Consider the following 17,979-nt stretch of genomic DNA (forward strand, 5'->3'; position numbering starts at 1 on the left):
TATTTACTAGATCTATAGATGGAAGATTTTACTTAGTTTTCTGAGAAATTCTACTGAGCTTTGTTCATTCACCATTTCAGAAACTGTCAATAAAAAAAAAAAAAAAAAAAAAAAAAACAAATTTCAGAAGGCTACATATAATGTAGCCACACTAAAATGTTTCTATTATTTACAGGTACACACGAAGAAAGTAAAAAGATGAAAACACACAAAGACATAATCAACACAAAAATCAGGACAGTATCTTATCCTTATGGGGAAGGAAGGCTTCAACTCTATGTATAATGATTTCTTATTTTAAGGAAAAATATTGATCCGACATAAACATGGCAAAATGCTAAGATTTGACAAACTTTGTATGGTGGTGTTATTGTTCCTTATATTATTTCCTATTCTCTGTGCTCTAAATTACCCAAAAACGGGAGAGACAAGAGGCAGAGAAGGGAGGCAGGCAAACAGGTGATTTATTATTAAAACTGTTAGTGTCCACACTGTAAAACTCTCCAATGCTGAGCAGCTACTGGTAGTTCTAAGGCTACATGTTATTGAGATTTTATTTTTTTAAGCCATGACAGCATTCTTAGCTCTGTGTCTTCTGTACTATCACCATATTTATTCTCAGTCCATTCCCCTAGAATTTTGTCCCCAACTAGCAGCTGTATAGTTACTCAAGAGCTCACCTATCTCAAGATACATTTTAACAGTGCTCTACCAAAGATGACTCAAAAAAATGACTCTAAGAAATGACTCTGATGTTGAGGTTTCCATATTTTGCAGCTATTTTGGGCAGAGGTTCTACCTGGGCACAAATAGGTAATATGAATCTTAGCAGACTCCTCCTCTGGTAACTGAATTATAATACAATCCCAGGTGAGAACTGAGATATTGCATTAGAAATAGGGAATGGATGTGAAATTTGCAAAAATGTTATTCATCTACCCATTTTTAACAATTTGAGTGGGGCTTTTAGCTAGGCATTTTTTCATCTATGTTTATCAGAAAACACCCCAAATAACTGCTTCCGTTTTGGATTCTGTTCTCATCACCTTTTTGGGTTGTCCGTGTGCTCTGGCTCTGCTGTGATAAGGGCAAACACAAATTAAAAATATGAAGTTTAGCTGGGCGCGATGGCTCACGCCTGTAATCCCAGCACTTTGGGTGGCCAAGGCGGGCAGATCACGAGGTCAGGAGATGGAGACCATCCTGGCTAACACGGTGAAACCCTGTCTCTACTAAAAAAATACAAAAAATTAGCCAGGCGTGGTGGCGGGTGCCTGTAGTCCCAGCTACTCGGGAGGCTGAGGCAGAGAATGCATTAACCTGGGGCCAGGCTTGCAGTGAACGAGGGTGGCACTGCACTCCAGCCTGGGCTGACAGAGCCAGATTCGATCTCAAAAAAAAAAAAGTTTGGAAGTTTGGCTGAGCCGCAGTGGCTCACTGTCCCAGCACTTTGGGGAGGCCAAGGCAGGCCTGATGCTTGAGGTCAGGTGTTCAAGACCAGCCTGGCCAATGTGGTGAAGCCCTGTTTCTACTAAAAATACAAAACTTGGCCAGGTGTGGTGGCTCTCGCCTGTAATCCTAGCACTTTGGGAGGCCAAGGCAGACGGATTGCCTGAGCTCAGGAGTTCAAGACCAGCTTGAGCAACACAGTGAAATCCCATCTCTACTAAAATAAAAAAAATTAGCTGGGCATGGCAGCGTGTGCCTGTAGTCCCAGCTACTCAGGAGGCTGAGGTAGGAGAATTGCTTGAACCCGGGAGGTGGAGGTTACAGTGAGTTGAGATCATACCACTTCACTCCAGCCTGGGCAACAGAACAAGACTCTTATCTAAAAAAAAAAAAAAAAAAATGCTCTTAAAACAATGAGACACCACTACACACCTATTTGAATGGCTAAAATCCAAAATTTGATACCACCAAATGCTGACGAGGATATGGAGCAACAGGAACTCTCATTCATTGCTGGTGGGAATGAAAAATGAAACAGTCACTTTGAAAGACTGTTTGACGGTTTCTTTTTATTTGATTTGATTTTGAATTTTTTAGACACAGGGTCTTGCTATGTTGTCCAAGCTGGTCTTGAACTCCTGACCTCAAGTGATCCTCCTGCCTTCGCCTCCTGAGTAGCTGGGATTACAGGTACAAGCCTCTGCACCTGGCTTTTATTTATTTTCAGTCTGTTGCAAAACAAAACATACCCTTAACATATGATCCAGCAATCCCACTCTTTAGTGTATAGTGAAAGGAGCACACAAAAATCTACACATGGATGTTTATAGAAGCTTTCCTCATAATTGCCAAAACTTGCAAGCAACCAAAATATCCTTCCATTGATGAATAGATAACTAAACTGTGGTACTTCCAGACAATGGAACATGATTCAGCAGTAAAAAGAAATGAGTGACTAGGCCAGAAAAAGATATGAGGGAATTTTAAATGCATATTACTAAGTGAAAGAAACGAATCTGAAAAAGCTACTTACTGTCTTAGTCCGTTTTATGCTGCTATAACAGAATACCACAGACTGGGTAATTTACAATGAACACAAATGTATTGGCTCACAGTTCTGGAGGTTGAGAAGTCTAACATCATGGTGCTGGCATTTTTCAAGGGTCTTCTTGCTGCATCACCCCATGGGAGAAGGGCAAAGAGAGGGTGAGAGGGAGAGCAAAAGATAGATCTTGTAGCCCTTTATAGTCAGCATTAATCCATTAATGAGGGTGAGGCCCTCATGACCTAAACACTTCCCATGAGACCCCATCTTTTAACATTGTTGCATTGGGGATTAAGTTTCCAACACATGTGTTTTGGGGGACCCATTCAAACCATAGTAGCTACATACTGTAAGATTCCAAATACATGACATCCTGGAAAAGGCAAAACTGTGAAGATAGTAAAAAGATCAGTGGTTGCCAGGAGTTAAGGGGGAGAGAGGAATAAACAGATGGAGCACAGGGGCCTTTGTTTTTTTTTTTTTTTTTGAGACGGAGTTTAACTCTGTTGTCCAGGCTGGAGTGCAGTGGTGTAATCTTGGCTCAATACAGCCTCCACCTTCCAGGTTCAAGCAATTCTCACAGACTCAGCCTCCCGAGTAGCTAGGATTACAGGCGCCTGCCACCACGCCTGGCTAGTTTTGTACTTTTAGTAGAGACAGGGTTTCGCCACGTTGACCAGACTGGTCTCAAACTCCTGACCTTAGGTGATCCACCTGCCTCGGCCTCCCAAAGTGCTGGGGTTACAGGTGTGAGCCACCGCGCCCAGCCCGCCCAGGGGACTTTTAAGGCGGTGAGAATACTCTATGTGGTGCTCTAATGGTGGAACCATGACATTACACTGTAGGGGCAGCAAAGTTCTACCTCCATTCTCTTAGGGTCCTGGCTGGGCCTGAGAAATAAATTGAAATAAGACAGATTAACAGGAGAAAAGCATACAAACTTATTTAATACAAGTTTTATGTGGCATGGGATCCCTTTTAAGGAGATGAAGACCTAAAGAAAAAGTTAAGAGTCAAACACTTATATACTGAATGGGACAAAGAGTAGTAAGCTGTGAGAAATCAACCACATTATGTGGGGAGACTTTACAAATGTGTGTGTTATTCTAACAAAGCCTATGCGGCATTCTCTCAACTTCTCATCCTGTGTCCCGGTGTATAACATAGGTTCATCGTTTGTGACAATCGTACCACTCTAATGGGGGCGTTGATAGTGGAGGAGGCTCTGTGTGTCTGTGTGTGTGTGTGTGTGTGTGTGTGTGTGTATGGAGGGGCAGGGGGTATATAGGAAATCCCTGTACCTTTTGCTGAATACAGCTTGAACCTAATGCTGCTCTAAAAAATAAAACCTTTTTTAAGGCTTACTTTTCCCTGTTGAAAATAAGGGATGAGGCTTCCCTTTCCTCCCTTTTCTTGCAGAATTTCCTTCTCTGTCATTTTCAAATGTGTGTAAATCTTTTTTTTTTTTTTTTTTTCTTTGAGACGGAGTCTCGCTCTGTCGCCCAGGCTGGAGTGCAGTGGCGCCATCTGGGCTCACTGCAAGCTCCGCCTCCGGGTTCACGCCATTCTCCTGCCTCAGCCTCCCGAGTAGCTGGGACTACAGGCGCCCGCCACCACGCCTGGCTAATTTTTTTGTATTTTTTTTTTTTTAGTAGAGACGGGGTTTCACCGTGTTAGCCAGGATGGTCTCGATCTCCTGACCCCATGATCCACCCGTCTCGGCCTCCCAAAGTGCTGGGATTACAGGCTTGAGCCACCACGCCCGGCCTGTGTGTAAATCTTTTTAATGGCTGCACAAGCCAGTTGCCAGTCTAATATCTCAGTCGTGCTTCCTCTGGGAGCCAGGACCACCTCTTTGAGTCTTGACATCAAGCAGTAAATGCCGCCACCCTCCCCGTTTCCTGAGAAGCCTGACTTCAGCTGTCACCTGCCTCCAAATCGCAAAACCCACCTCCAGTCATAGCGATAGAGAAAATCAGCAATTTTGTCCTGAAAACATGAATGCAATGGGTTGTGTCTGCTTGGCTGCAGAAGAGTGAGATCTCTCTCCATCTTTGCAATCTCTCAGGGGGAGAGATCGTGATGCAGCTCACATTCCAGTTTAAAGTTTATTCAGTAATAAAATTGTTTTCCTTTTCTACTACCTTCGTGGAGAAGTTTTCTGGGTTGGCAGGAGATTTTGTTTTTAATTTTCTGTCCCCACCAGGGCCCACGTCCAGAGACAAACATTGGAATGTGTGGCTTGGCAAGTAAGGTCGCCAGTGGAGGCAGCCTGCTGGGCGGCGTCCCTGGGGAAGACTGTCCCCGGGTTCAAGGGTGACGTGCAAGTTCTGGTTCATGCCCTGTCTACTTTTGAAAACCTCCCAAAGCAGAGGCACGGTCACCCCTCTGCCCCAAGAATCACATAACCTCCTCTTCCTGGGCCTCAGTGTCTCATTTGTGAAATGGTCATAAAAATATACTCTACTGTTTGAGGGAAGAGCCAGCCCAAACTGTTCCCCAAAGCTCCTCCCTTCTCTCCGGCAGAACCCGCTGTGGAGCACCTACCCCCTGCTCCTTTGATCTCACAGCCCTGTCCCCCACACCCCCAGCCATCTGAGTCATGGGTCCTGTGTTCCCAGCTCATCTCCCCAGCCGTCTGGGGCTACACATCCTGTGGGCTCTGTTCGCTCTGCTCACGCCACAATCTCTGAGCCTCTGCTTTCTGCCAAGTGCTTCGTCCAGGTCTCTGGGGAACTCTCCCTCCGCGGTGGGACTCCTTTGTGCAGTAAACTGATCCTGGGCGTCCAGAGTGCTATGGTTGGTGCAGCAGAGAGGCAAGGGGCAGAGCACTGTGCCCCCAGCTCAGGGCAGCGCGGGTCACCTGGGCACCCTAGGCAGGATCTTCAAGGAGAGAGGGACCCAGGGAGGGAGAGTGCCAAGGAGGGAGGCAGGCAGGAAGAGAGCGGGAGGAGAGGCAGGCCTGACCTGGCCTGGCATTTTGGGAAAAGGGGGAGGGCGTGCATCAGGGGCTGGGTGAGTAGGAGCAGGAGGTCTAAGGTGGGGACCTGGGAGCTCAGACCAGAGCAGCCGGGGGAGGGGCGGTCAAGCGCTGTCTGTCTGTCCGGGAAGCTTGGGTTGCATCCTCCCGGAGACAAGTTGGCACCAAGGTGAGACTGCGTGCAGCCAGGTGAGAAAGGGGAGTGGACTGGGAAGCTCGGAACAGGTCTTGGGAGGGAGGGAGATGGGCCTGAGGGCTGAGGGGCAGCGCCGGGGAAGAAAGGGCTGGAGAGACACCCCCACTCCTCCCTTCACCACTCCAAGGCAGGACAGGGGCAGCCGCGGGCTGGGCGGGAGGGCTCAGGGAGGAAGGAGGCCTGGGAGCTAAACGTGGAGAGCACACGGAGACCCCGGGCAGGGCGGGCTGCATTCGCGGTGGCACAGGGTGGCCGCGGCGGGTCTCAGCAGCCTGGTGGCCCCTCGGGCTTAGCACGCCCGACAGCACTAACGCGCCGGGGCCGGCCCAGCAAATCTTTTGTCCGGGGCGGCGCTGAGCCAGCAGCGAGCTGCCCGGTATAAACCGGGACCCGCGGATGGGGCGGGGCGCACCATGGCGCAGCGCTCAGGAAAGGTGAGTGAGTCCCTTAACCCCAAGGAAACCGGGCAGGGCCCCACCTTCGCCCCCTGTGCGAGGGGATTCAGGAGGGTGCACACTGTTGCTGGATGACAAACCCAAGGGAAGCTGGTTTAATTTCTTAATAAAACGGGGTCGGCCTGGGGCCTCTCTAGTGTGGGTGGATAGGAAGGTCTCCATCTCCACTCCTTCCTTCCGGGGTTCCAACCCCTGGCCTCGCAGTCAGGAGCAGGGAGGGTGGTCAGACTCCCTGGGGCTTCCTCGGGGTGGGGGAGGCTTGGCTTGTCCCACAGCCCTCGGCCCCACTGCTGCAGCTTCTTTGCCCAAGGCTGGTCTGTGTGGCTTGTCCTTCCTCAGCGTCTCTTCAGGGACACTCAGGGCTGGTTCTCTGAAAAATGTTGAGATTTTAGGGAGCCCCGAATCCCTTTGGTGCCCAGGTCTCCCCAAAAGCCTCAGGGGCCCTCTACCAGCCCTGCCTGGTGCAGGAAGGATGGGAGACGTGGCTCTCCCGCCCTCTCTGCAGTGCCCCTAGCCTAGCCACTCCCATGAAGCCTCTGCTCTCCAGGGCCACATGCCAGAGTGTCTGCGGGTGACTGTGTTGCTGTATCAGTCCGCATGGGCCAGGTGATGCTTCAGTAACAAAGGCCCCAGTAACTCTGGGGTGCAGAACACCAGGGTGTCCGCCTCCTTTCTGGTGAAAGCATGTGGCCACGCCTGACTCCAAGGGGCCTGGAAGGGCATTTCTCACGTTTTTTTGAGCGAACTGGAGACACTGGTGAGGCGCAAACGGCCATAGTGATGGGGAGCATCACCGCGCTCTGACAGGCCTGTTGTAGGGCCGCAGTTCTTGAAACCCAAAGCGTTAGGGAATGGTTGGGGTTTTAGGTTCCACAGCAGGAAAGGAGTTTGGGGGGTTGTTATTGCTTCCCTTTGTTTTGTTTCGGGACAAGGACAACCTGTGGGTGCCACGTAGCTACAGGACATGGTGTCTGAACTCCCACCAGGGTGATGGAGCTCCAGATCTCATACGTGCCTGCTACCCAAAGGAGTGGCCTACAAAACACAGAGAGACAGGGTGGCACTTATAAGCCCTCTTTTGAGAACATTAATCCTGAGCCAGGCCCTGACGCGCTTCGGCCAATTCAGCCTCTCCAGTGAAGGAGGCCCAATCCCAGGAACCTTTCTGCAAAATATATGTTGGGTTACCACGAGAGGGTTGTGGGTGCAGTTTCTTCTTTTGAAAACACCTCCTTTAATGTTATTATCGGCTTTATGTCTTAAGAATTAAAAAATGAGTTAAAAAATGCAGTGGAAGTTGACAAGAGCCCATTTTGAAATGGGCACCTAGACAAAGGGGAAGCCCCTGTCCCCAGACCGCTGTTGAAATTTGTCTGCTCCACTGTGAGCTCCTAAGGGTAGGAAGGAACAGGAGCTGTGTATGGCATCAGTCTGCCAGCTATTCATGCTTTTGCCCAATTGGCAAATAATGTTACTGTGTGCAGCAGGAGTGGGCTTTGGCGGGCCTGGGAGTAGGGGTTCCGTCGAGGGTGCTGGGACCCAGACGCCAGCCTCCAACCCTGAAGGAGAGAAGCCCCTGACCCTCAGCTCTGTAACCTGCCCTTTCTAGATCACTCTCTATGAGGGCAAGCACTTCACGGGGAGGAAGCTGGAGGTCTTTGGGGACTGTGACAACTTCCAGGACCGGGGCTTTATGAACCGAGTGAACTCCATCCGCGTGGAGAGCGGAGCCTGGGTCTGCTTCGATCACCCTGACTTCCGGGGCCAGCAGTTCATCTTGGAGCACGGCGACTACCCCGACTTCTTCCGCTGGAACAGCCACAGTGACCACATGGGCTCCTGTCGGCCTGTAGGAATGGTGAGTGGGCCTGTCCACCGAGGGTTGAGTCTTCCTGCCGGAGAGACCGAGGGTCAGCCCTGGCAGACAGTGGCAAGGAATTGGGGAGCGTGGGCCTCCCAGCTTTAAAGTCTGTAAGACTGAGGAAGCTATACCCAGAGCCACCTGTGGCATGAGGTGAGTAGGTGGGGGGCCGAGTTGCTGGGAACCGAGCGGGAGTGGCCCTGAGTTTTCATACAGGTATCGGGAAACCACTTTAAGTTTTGGATCCAAAAATCTAGCTGCATTGTCCATTTAAAATGCTGTTGAAATCGTCCAAATTTAGATTTCCAGCCAGATAAGGGACACTCAGCCAATGGGAGGCTGATTTGGGCCTAGTGTGGCCACTGGTGCGGTGGTCTTGTAGCACATTCTGGAGCCTTCCATGCTGAGGTCTTGGAGTGGCTGATGGAGGAAGCTGAAGAATCACCCGCCAGTCAGGGGAAAATTGGGGGGCAGGTCCCTTGGAATTACACAGGTAGCTGCCAGCCAAGAGGTGTATGCAGGGAGGGCAGACGAGGGGCATGGCTCCCCCATGGCGAAGGACTGTTTCTGTCCAGCTGCTCCTAGGGTGGGATTTAAGCAAGGCCGTTCCCCCAGGTCATGAGTACTCGCTGACCTGCTGTGAGCTCTGGGAGCTTCAGGCGGGAAGTGGCGGATTCCTGAGCCTGGGGGTATGCGTGTCTCATCACAGAGAGTCTGGGCTTATGTCTGCCGAGGACCCTCCCCTGATGCCTGGGCCGGGCGGTTCTGGTGAACGTCTGAGGAACCCCAGGGAAGGGGCCTCTGTGTGGGGCCCCCTCTCTTTTCTGTATCAGTTGCAAAATCAGCTGGGCTTTGGCATCTCAAATTGTTAAGAATGCTTTCTTAGTATTTCTTCCAGGCTGTGGTACAATTGGCAAAAAAGAAATTTAAATGGTTGGCCCTGGACCCTGCATAATGCTATTTATATGAAAAATATCCTTGGTATCTTGAGAACTGCTGTTCTCCTAAGAGCTATCCTGGGGCCAGCTGTGACGCAGACCAGGCCCTGCTGGCTTCTGAGTCAGGCAGGGGCTGGCCCTCCTCTGTCTTTTGGAAATGCGGGAATCATATAGGGAGACGTGCTGAGCCTAGGGGACGATGATGTCAAGGCCAGCAGGAGTTTCAGCACATGAGATCTGGTATTCGTTTTAGATTTTTGGCTTTATGTTTTACTAAAAGGTTCTATTACAGTTTTAAAACGTTATCATGTGAAGGCTTGCCTGTGGGCTGCAGCCCCGGAGTGAAGTCAGAAACCGGAGTGTGTTGGTGTGACCAGGGCAGGAGTCCCCCAGGCTGAGCACCCAGAGGGAGCCCCGAGACCCCAGCCCTGGTCTGAGCCTGAGCGCTGGCCTCTGGTCAGTTTGGCGTCTTTGGACCTCAGATTTTCTAGTTGTAGAAAGAGGTGCTTAGACCAGCTCAGTGGCTTGAAACAGTTTTAGAGTAATAGAACCCTTTCTTCCAACCACATCTCATGTGGAAGAACAAACAGAAGTGCGGGACTGAAGTATGTGGGGTGGGGGTGCCCAGTGCCCTGGGTGCCTCCTAATTCCTTCCTGCCCGGGGCTTCTGTTTCTGGGAGAGGGGAATTCACAGTAGCCTCCTTCTTTCCTTCTTTTTCGCTTGGTCTTGGAGCACGGGGAACATTTCCGCCTGGAAATCTTCGAGGGTTGCAACTTCACGGGCCAGTGCCTGGAGTTCCTGGAGGACTGCCCCTTCCTGCAGAGTGGGGGCTGGGCCAAGAACTGCATCAACGCCATCAAGGTGTACGGGGACGGAGCGTGAGTACAGGCCAGCCACGTGGCTGCACCCCGAGGCCCAGCTAGGCCCTTCAGCACCAGGCGTGGGAGGCTGCCCGCCATGCAGGGCTGGTGGGTGGGGTGGGAATGAGACCTGCAGCAGGGGGCAGCGTGTCCCTGGCCCCACAGGCCCTCTCTTTTCCTCAGCTGCCTCACCTGCCCCAGTCAAGCAGCAGGGAGCTTCCCCTATGGCCCAGAAGGGCCTCAGAGAGGGACCCTGGGCCCCAGAGGCATCCTGAGACCTTCCCTGTAGGGCATCGGTCCAGGAACAGAGGTAGGAGAGGGCCTTGAAAGCTGCACAGTTCTCTGCGATTGATCTGATGCAAGAGACCGCCTTTGGTTTTCTTGAGCCGGGGGACACCTGCTTACCAAGGGATCCCCCAGAGCCTTATGGGCTGGAAAGCCACAGTGGGCTCACCTGCTCGGAGAAGGGTGGACCAGCCCACCCTGCCCAGCGCCTACCCAGCAAAGCTGACCCCTGAACCGGGCCTCTCTGCAAACCCCCAGCACCCTGGCCTCTGGGGGAAGACGGACTTCAGGGTGGCTCACTTCTGGACAGAGAGTACCTGGGGGGATTTTGCCCAGGCCCAGACGGGTTTGTCTGCCCCACACTTGGTTTTCCTCCTGGTCAACCAAGGGCAGCCTTCGTGCCCCCTCCTGCCCTCCCGCATACTCCCCTTTTGCAACTACCCTCTGAGCACCTTCAAGTTGGCCATCTATTTTCATTGTCCAGCCCACACCTCTGCGTCAGGTAGATATTATTGCCCCCGTTCTACAAAGGTTCTACAAAGCTGAGACTCAGAAGGCTGACTGCCCAGCCATCCCATGGGAGTGGCACAGCTGAGACTACAGCCAAGCCTGTGTCTGTCCCTGTTCCAGAGCTGGCCGCTTTCCCAGGCCTCAGTTCCCTCCCCTCAGGCCAAGAGCCCCTCACACAGGTTCCAGCTGGCTGTGCATGGTTCTGGTTCCTATCAAAGCAATTGAAGAACAATTTGCCTTCTATACTCCAGAGGTTCAAGGCCAGGGAGCTCTGGAGAGGATGCAGGGGGCAGAGGGACTGCAGGGAGACAGAGACTGAGCCAAGGCAGAGCTGGGCACAGGTGGCACCCCATGTCCGTGGGCTCCAACCGCACAGTGAAACTATCCCCCCACAATTGTGTCTATGCTGAATATGTACATTATTCCCTGAAAGATACCGTACAGCTATTTATATAGCATTTACGTTGGATTCGGTATCATAAGTAATCTAGAGATGATTTCAAGTCCAGTAAGTCCTCACTTAACATTGGGGATAGGTTCTTGGAGACTGTGACTTTAAGTGAAACGACGTATGGCAGGTCCTCGAATATGTTGTCTTGTTCAATGTGGATTCATTATAAGATTGATGAGGGGAGAAATGGCTTTGTTATATATCGCGTGCTGAAAGCCACGGTTCCCAAATACCTACTGATGGGGTTAAGCGAGGACTTACTATATATGGGAGGATATGCGTGGGTTATATGCAAATACAATGCCATTTTATATCTGGAACTTGAGCATCCTTGGATTTTGACATCCAAGGGAAGTCCTGGAACCAGTTCCCAGGGATAGGAGGGACTGTGTACATCCCACCTTTCCCTGGTGGCCTGATAGTGGCAGAAATCTGCTGTTTCTGTCACTCTAGCTAGCTCCAGGATTCCATTTTACAAAATTGCATTTTGCCCTAAATTGGTGGCACCTGGAGCCCAGGGGTGGCATTCCAAAACAAGAATTTGCCCTGGAAAACTTGCTGGCTAAATTGTGTCTTGTAAGGCCCAAGTCACACCTTTGCATGGAGGATGTCCTGAGGCCAGAGACACAATCCCCCCGCCCACCCCACCACTCAGGCACTCAGGGGCTTGTTGAGAAGGAAGGTGGAGAAGGTGGAGATGAACATTTCTCTGACTGAGGGGCACACAGTCTGTCTCCTTCAATCCCCACCGTCCCTGCGAGGAGCCAGCCGTCAGTCCCCCAGGTGGGGGCCCAGGTGCTCAGCCTTTGCCGCCTAAGACTCTAACTCTTACACAAATGTAAGCCCTTGTCAAGGAGGTAACGGCCCCGGGTCCCCTGGATCCGGAGGGGACACTGCTAGGAGGCCTTTCCTGGGGTCTGGAGAGCGGGCGAGGCAGGGCCCCTCCACCACCTCCCACTGCCAAGACTCCTTCCCTCTGGGTCCCACATCAGCCCAGGCATGACCCGTCCCCTCAGATCCATGTCCTGGTGGGCTTTCGGAGGAAAATGTGCTGGCGTTCTGCCCCCAACCACCCCCACCTGGGGAAGGGCACGGTGCTCATGTGGGCAGGACAGGCCCCTGCCCCTTCCCCTTTCTGCCTCCTCCCAGTAGCCACAGCCAGGACAGGGGACAGGAGGATGGGCGGTTCCCTGCCCCCTCCTTTTGGGGGTGTCCATGTGAGCACCCTCATGTGGCCCAGGACATGGCTTAGGGTATTTCTTGCCCACCACAGGGTAGGAAAGGACCAGCTGACTCCCTGAGGTGCCTCTGAGGCCCCAGCTATGGCATAGGTGTGGGGTCAGAAAGCTCTAGGTGTGAAGGAGCATGGACGCGGGGGGCCATGAGGGTGGGGTCCAGGCTGGACCAAGCCTGCCCTGAGTCCCCCAGCAGGTGCTCCAGGCTGGCTCACACCCTCTGCCTCTCTCTGTTCCTTCCTGGCGCCAACCCTCGAGGCAGCAGACTGTGCCAGGCACCAAGTGTGACAAGCCTCGCTCGTCTCAGAGATGGTGAGGGAAGGACAGGGTCGGGCCAGCCCCTGCTCCGAGCTGTCCTGAGGCGTCTTCCTTGTATCACATGCCCCTTCCCAGGCAGAGGCCACTCCCCTGGACCTCCAGTCCCTTCCTCCTGGTCCCCCATTCCCTCCCCACCGCACCTTCCTGCTTTTCTGGGCTGGGCCCACAGCTTCCTGGGTGACAAAGGGCTGTGTTCTCTCCTGCCCCCACCAGCCCCAGGTCCTCCAGGCTCCGTAAAGACTTGTCCTGACTGTTTCTGCTCTCTGGATTGTTGGTGGCCGCCCCGGAGGTGTGCAGAAGGGGAGGAGGAGAGGAAGGGGCCCCACTTGGGACTCCCTGACCCTCCTCTGTGCCCTGCAGGCTCCTCTGTGCAACTGTACCCCCACAGCCCATTTCCTCTGCAGGGGAGGCCCCATGAGGGCAGGAGGGGGCAGGAACCATGTCATGTGACCATGGCACCTCTGGTACCTGACACGGTGTTGGGCACACATGTGGGAACCCACTGGCATTCACTGAATGAATGGTGCCCTCTGTGCCAGGCCCCCCATCAGGTGCTGGGGGCACTGTCTGTGCAAGGTGGTCCTTATCAGGGAACAGGAGTGCGTGGGTGTGCAGTGATGGCGGGAGTGCATCCTTGCCAAGGACGGTTGAAATGCAGTGGCGCGATCTCGGCTCACTGCAACTTCCGCCTCCCTGGTTCAAGCAATTCTCTTGCCTCAGTCTCCTGAGTAGCTGGGATTACAGGCATGCACCACCACGCCCAGCTAATTTTTGTATTTTTAGTAGACACAGGGTTTCACCACATTGGCCAGGCTGCTCTCGAACTCCTGACCACAAGAAATCTGCCTGCCTCGGCCTCCCAAAGTTCTGGGATTAAAATGTGGACGTTACTAGGCCTGTCCCCACACGTGTCACACCCCTGCACGGACCCCACACGGCACTGAGGAAGGAAATAAAAGCCAAGGTGGGCACCGTGGGTGCCTTCGTGTAGCCCAGAGTGAAGGGGCCGCTCGGCCGGGAGGGGTTGCTGGGTGGCCAGGCTGTGCAAGCTCTTCTGTCTGGAGTCCAGGGGGGCTTCCCGGCAGCCCCTGATTCCCACTCCCCTGGCCTCCAGGTGGGTCCTGTACGAGGAGCCCAACTACCGCGGCCGCATGTACGTGGTGGAGAGGGGCGACTTCCGCAGCTTCTCCGACTGGGAGGCCCACAGCGCGCGGGTGCAGTCGCTCCGCAGGGTGGTCAACTTCTTCTAGCCGAGCCCTCCCACCAGGATGGCCAGGCACAGCTCTGGGGACAGGGGCAGCCCCTTGCGGTCCCACCCAGACCTCGGGACCTTGGGCAATAAAAGTCCTCAAAGCCAACAGGCGGCTTCTGAGTGCTCTCTTGGCAATGGGCGTCCCAGCCCTGGGAGGAGCCAGACGATCCAGGGCGCTTTCCCAGACTCCCAGGGACCCCCTGGGCCAGAGAGGGGAGAGTAGTGGGGAGAGGTGATGAGAAGCGATGGGGGGAGGGAAGGGCCGGAACCCAGGCTGGTGCAGGGCTCCCCAGGCTCGCTTGGGGCTCTGCCTCTCTGTGACTCAGCAAGGTGAGGCTGCCAGGCCACGTGGCCAAAGGCCTGACCCGGGGTCTCTGTGTCTGATCTCTGGGTTTCATCCTCATGGCTAATCTTGGCCTCGGAGTTTCGAGGGGAAGAATGTTCCCTCTGGAAGGTTGGTTTGCACCCAGGGCAGACCTCTCTCCTGCGAAAGAGAAAAAAATTAGTGGTGGTGAGTGTCGGGGTAGGGGTTTAGCTTGAACAGGTGGGCTCTGTGGGAATGGAGGGGCTTTCAGGGAGAAAGGGAAATGGGGCGTGTCTGCTGCAGCTATAGCCCCTGGAGCAGTGGGGCCGGCAGACCCAGAACCGGCGGCCTTGGCTCGGGTCTTCACCTCGTGCAGCCACAAGCGCCCGCCTGCAGAATTCCTCCAGGCCTGGGCCCTCTCCAGAACACTGGGTCCTCCTGTTGGGGTGGGCTTGAATCTCGAGGGGACACCCCACCCCTGGGGGACAGAAGGGAGGGAGAAGCCTGTCCTGGAAGGAGATACTCAGCCCAGGCAGCGGGATTCCTGAGCATAAGAGGGTCCACGTCCCCAAAAGTATCCCCCTACTGCCTCCCCACCCACGCCTACGCTTCCAACTCACGGGGGAGAGAGGAAAGGACCCTCAAGGGGGAACTCTGGTCCCTGGGGGTGGCCCAGGTAACTCCCTGCTGCCAGCAGCCCCCCTGGAGAGTCCTGAATGGAGGCTGCCTGTGAGGAAACCGTAGCCCACTCCAGAAGGAGGCAACAGATAGAGTGCTCTGGGCTTCTGAGGAGAACGCAGGGGCTCTGGACCTGAGGTCCCTGAGCACGGGGCTCCTGGACATGGAGACCCCAAAGATGTTCACACGGCCTGTGCCTGGACCGAGGCCTGGCTGGATGAGGGATCGGGGGGGGCCAGGTGCATGGGTTGGATCACCCATGTGCCCACAGCGTTCTGGTCAGGGACCTGGCTCCTGGTCCAACCTCTAATCCCCCACAGAGATCCCAGAGGCCCCCCCACCAGCTGGCTCCCGACTGGCTTCTCAGTTCCCGGGTCCTCCTCACCACACATCTTGCTCCGGTTTTCTGAGTAGGCGGAGGGGTTTGGACTGGGGATCAGCCCCTCTAGGCTGGTCGCCCGGCTCAGGACTCCCAGGGAAAGCCCGGGAGCCCTGGGTTACTATCGGAATTGAACTGAGACACGCTGACAGGCCCGGAGGGTGACGGATGCATGGCAGGGAGCTCAGGGAGGGAACACAGGTTCCCAAAGGAAAAACAGGGGCCGATTCTGCCGCAGAGTGTGGTGGCCTGAGTGTGGTGGGCCAGGGGATGGCTGTCCCGTTCCTGGGTGTCCTCCAACCCCTCCCCATCCCTCACTGAGAGAGCAATGGAAAAAGAGTCACGATGAGTCACCCAATTCACCCAAGACAATGCCCCACCAAGAATGTGGCAAAGACGGAGGGGCCATGACCGCTGTGGGAGCCCCGTAGGCTGTCCCATGACAGCTGAGGCCAAATGAAGATATGAAACCACTAGGCAACCATCCCCTCCGCCCAGGAAAGGGGAGGGGCTCCCTGCTGCCATGTGGTAGATGGGTCCACAAAGGCCTGCTCTGTACCCCTAATGCCCCGGCCCCTCCTCCTTTCACCTGCAAACCACAGAGCATGGAGCCCTAGCAGCTTCGGAGCCGAGGACTTCCAGGTAAGCAGCTCTCTTCAATCAGATCAAGGACTGGAAGAGGCCACCACAAAACCAGCAACAACCCAGCCACCTGTCCTGACTGCAAAGCTCTGAGCCTGGAACCGATCGACATGGAAATGCACCTGCACCGTTTCTGAGCCGGGAAAGTGTTTGCTTAAAATCATGCCCTCAGTTTTCATTTCTCTGCCAGTTTGTTAGGGAGGTGGAGCCTTCTGTGTGGCATATCTGCCAGCGGGAGGCCCTCGCCACCCATGGCAAGGGCCCTGTCTTTTCTGAAACAGCTGTCCAACCCTCCACAGACTCCTTGGGCCTTGGCACCCTGCTGCCCTCAGGCCTCCACAATCTCGCACCTGTTAGCCCACGGCTGATGATGGTGATGATGTTGATGGATATTTGTGGAGCACTGACTTCATGCCAGGCTCTGTAGTAGCTGGAATCTGTGTAATTTTACTTATCACGTACAATAATGCCAAGATGATGATACGCTTATCACCACTGTACAGACGAGGAGAGCTAGACACAGACGGGTTAAGCAGCTTGCCCAGGGTCACACAGCAGTCAGGACTAAAACCCAGGTCTGGCTGGCTGATTGATCCTTTTTGTTCCTAACCACTCCTCTATACTGCACCACACATTTGCATATTTAGATATATTTTTGTCATGATTTTGGTGCAAACCCAAAGCCTCTCCAGGCCTCAGACCCTGTTCTGTGAAATGAGTGCAATCATGTCTGTTGTGCCAACTGTATACCCTTGTAAAAGCCAAAGGCGTGACCTGTGAGCAGGTGCCATATGAGGGCTGGTTAGCGGTAGGTGACCCAGCAGGTGACGGGGTGGGGAAGCAGGCAGGGGAGTGGCGTCATAGGAGAGAGGGTAACTTGGCTCCAAACTCCAACCTGATTCCCACTCCATCACTCACTAGGATATGACATTGGAGAAGCCACTGCTGTGTGTCTCAGTGTCCTCAGACATACAGCAGTGGTAATCATTCCGCCCCCTCATAGGCAGTTAATGCCTGGGGAATGAAATGAGAACCACAGGCCCCACCGGTTCAGTCTAGGTCCTTGGGAGTCACAGGAAAAACCAGGCCTAGCAGTCCTTCCCATGAGTTCCAGAGGCTTCCCCTAAACTCCTTCTCTCCTCCCCAGCACCAAGGCATAGCAGCACCTCATTAACTGGTGATTTAATGCTTCTCGAATGGGCTTTGTGCTCCTGGGTGACCTCCTCCTCACCCCAGCCCCCTGCTCCCTAATCTGTCAGCAAATCTGCTTTTTGTCTGAAAGAGGAAAAACAAGATTCCCACCAAAGTGCTTGTGGGCAGCTTGTAATTTATCTGAAGTCTGTCCAGGGGTCGATGGACCGAGGGTGAGAGGCCCTCAGAGCCACACATGCTTCACATATTTCTGCCTCCCTCTGTGGTTTGGGAAGCTGGGACTTTCACAGAGCCATCCCCTCATGTCCTCAGCCCTGGGTCCCCCTGCCCTGCCGGCCCCCTGCGCACTGTTTATGAGGTCCAGTCTGACCACAGGAAAAACATTCCCTTTGAATCCCCCCAGCCACCCCATCCCCCGAGCCAAGAAGTTCCTCCCACCAACCAAGGGCTGGTCCAGGAAGTCTCTGTTGGCCCCTTCCTCTTCCTGGGCCTCCCTCCCGTGCCCCGAGGTGGCCAGCGGGCTACCGCCTTCTTGGCTGGAAGCTTCTTGGCTTGCCTCTTCATGCCACTGGGTGCCTTCAGAGCAGGTCTGTCCTGCCTGTGTTCCCCCCAGGAAGCCACAACAGATCTTCAATCAAAGCCTGTTGGATGAGTTTGAACCCACCCAGGGACGTCAAAAAAAAAAAAAAGACGAACAAACAAAAAGCTTGTCAAATGAAACAGATTTAAAGATTTAGCTCCAGAGTTTCAGTTTGTGAAGATGACAGAGTTCTGGAGACAGACAGATGGTGCTGACGGCTGCACAACTGTGTGTGTGCACTTAATGCCACTCAACCACACACTTCAAATGGTTAGCATGATAAACTGTATGTGTATTTTGCCATAATCAAAAAATATTAACTCCTTGTTGCTCAGGTGCTCAGGACTGTGGGAGGCAATGTGGGAATGAAGGTCCTCCCTGGATCCCAGGGAACCCTGCGGGTCTCCT

The 17,979-nt window shown here is 53.7% G+C and overlaps 1 protein-coding gene across 4 annotated transcripts; it reads left to right on the forward strand.

Annotated features, from left to right (window-relative positions):
• The first annotated feature begins 4,201 nt into the window (after window positions 1–4,201).
• On the forward strand, window positions 4,202–16,144 carry CRYGN (crystallin gamma N). Of its 4 annotated transcripts, none has more exons than XM_021936435.1 (4): window positions 4,202–5,293; window positions 7,735–7,983; window positions 9,658–9,803; window positions 13,699–13,942. In XM_021936435.1, the coding sequence occupies exons 1-4, from the start codon at window positions 5,291–5,293 to the stop codon at window positions 13,832–13,834; spliced, it is 534 nt and encodes a 177-aa protein (XP_021792127.1). In that variant the 5' UTR covers window positions 4,202–5,290; the 3' UTR covers window positions 13,835–13,942. The 4 variants fall into 4 exon arrangements, 3 of the variants coding, with proteins under 3 accessions (XP_021792127.1, XP_003896936.1, XP_009202517.1); XM_003896887.5 differs by lacking the exons at window positions 4,202–5,293; window positions 13,699–13,942 and adding exons at window positions 5,831–6,104; window positions 15,800–16,144; XM_009204253.2 differs by lacking the exon at window positions 4,202–5,293 and adding an exon at window positions 5,831–6,104.
• The last annotated feature ends 1,835 nt before the right edge of the window (window positions 16,145–17,979 follow it).

This window comes from Papio anubis, chromosome 4, assembly GCF_008728515.1.
Source record: "Papio anubis isolate 15944 chromosome 4, Panubis1.0, whole genome shotgun sequence".
NCBI lineage: Eukaryota > Metazoa > Chordata > Mammalia > Primates > Cercopithecidae > Papio > Papio anubis.

Bases quoted from the DNA above. Each gene is read 5' to 3' on its own strand.
- CRYGN (XM_009204253.2), top strand. From the start codon at position 6,084: ATGGCGCAGCGCTCAGGAAAG. The intron at 7,984-9,657 runs GTGAGTGGGCCT...TTGGTCTTGGAG, and splicing joins CCTGTCGGCCTGTAGGAATG to CACGGGGAACATTTCCGCCT. The intron at 9,804-13,698 runs GTGAGTACAGGC...CCTGGCCTCCAG, and splicing joins AAGGTGTACGGGGACGGAGC to GTGGGTCCTGTACGAGGAGC.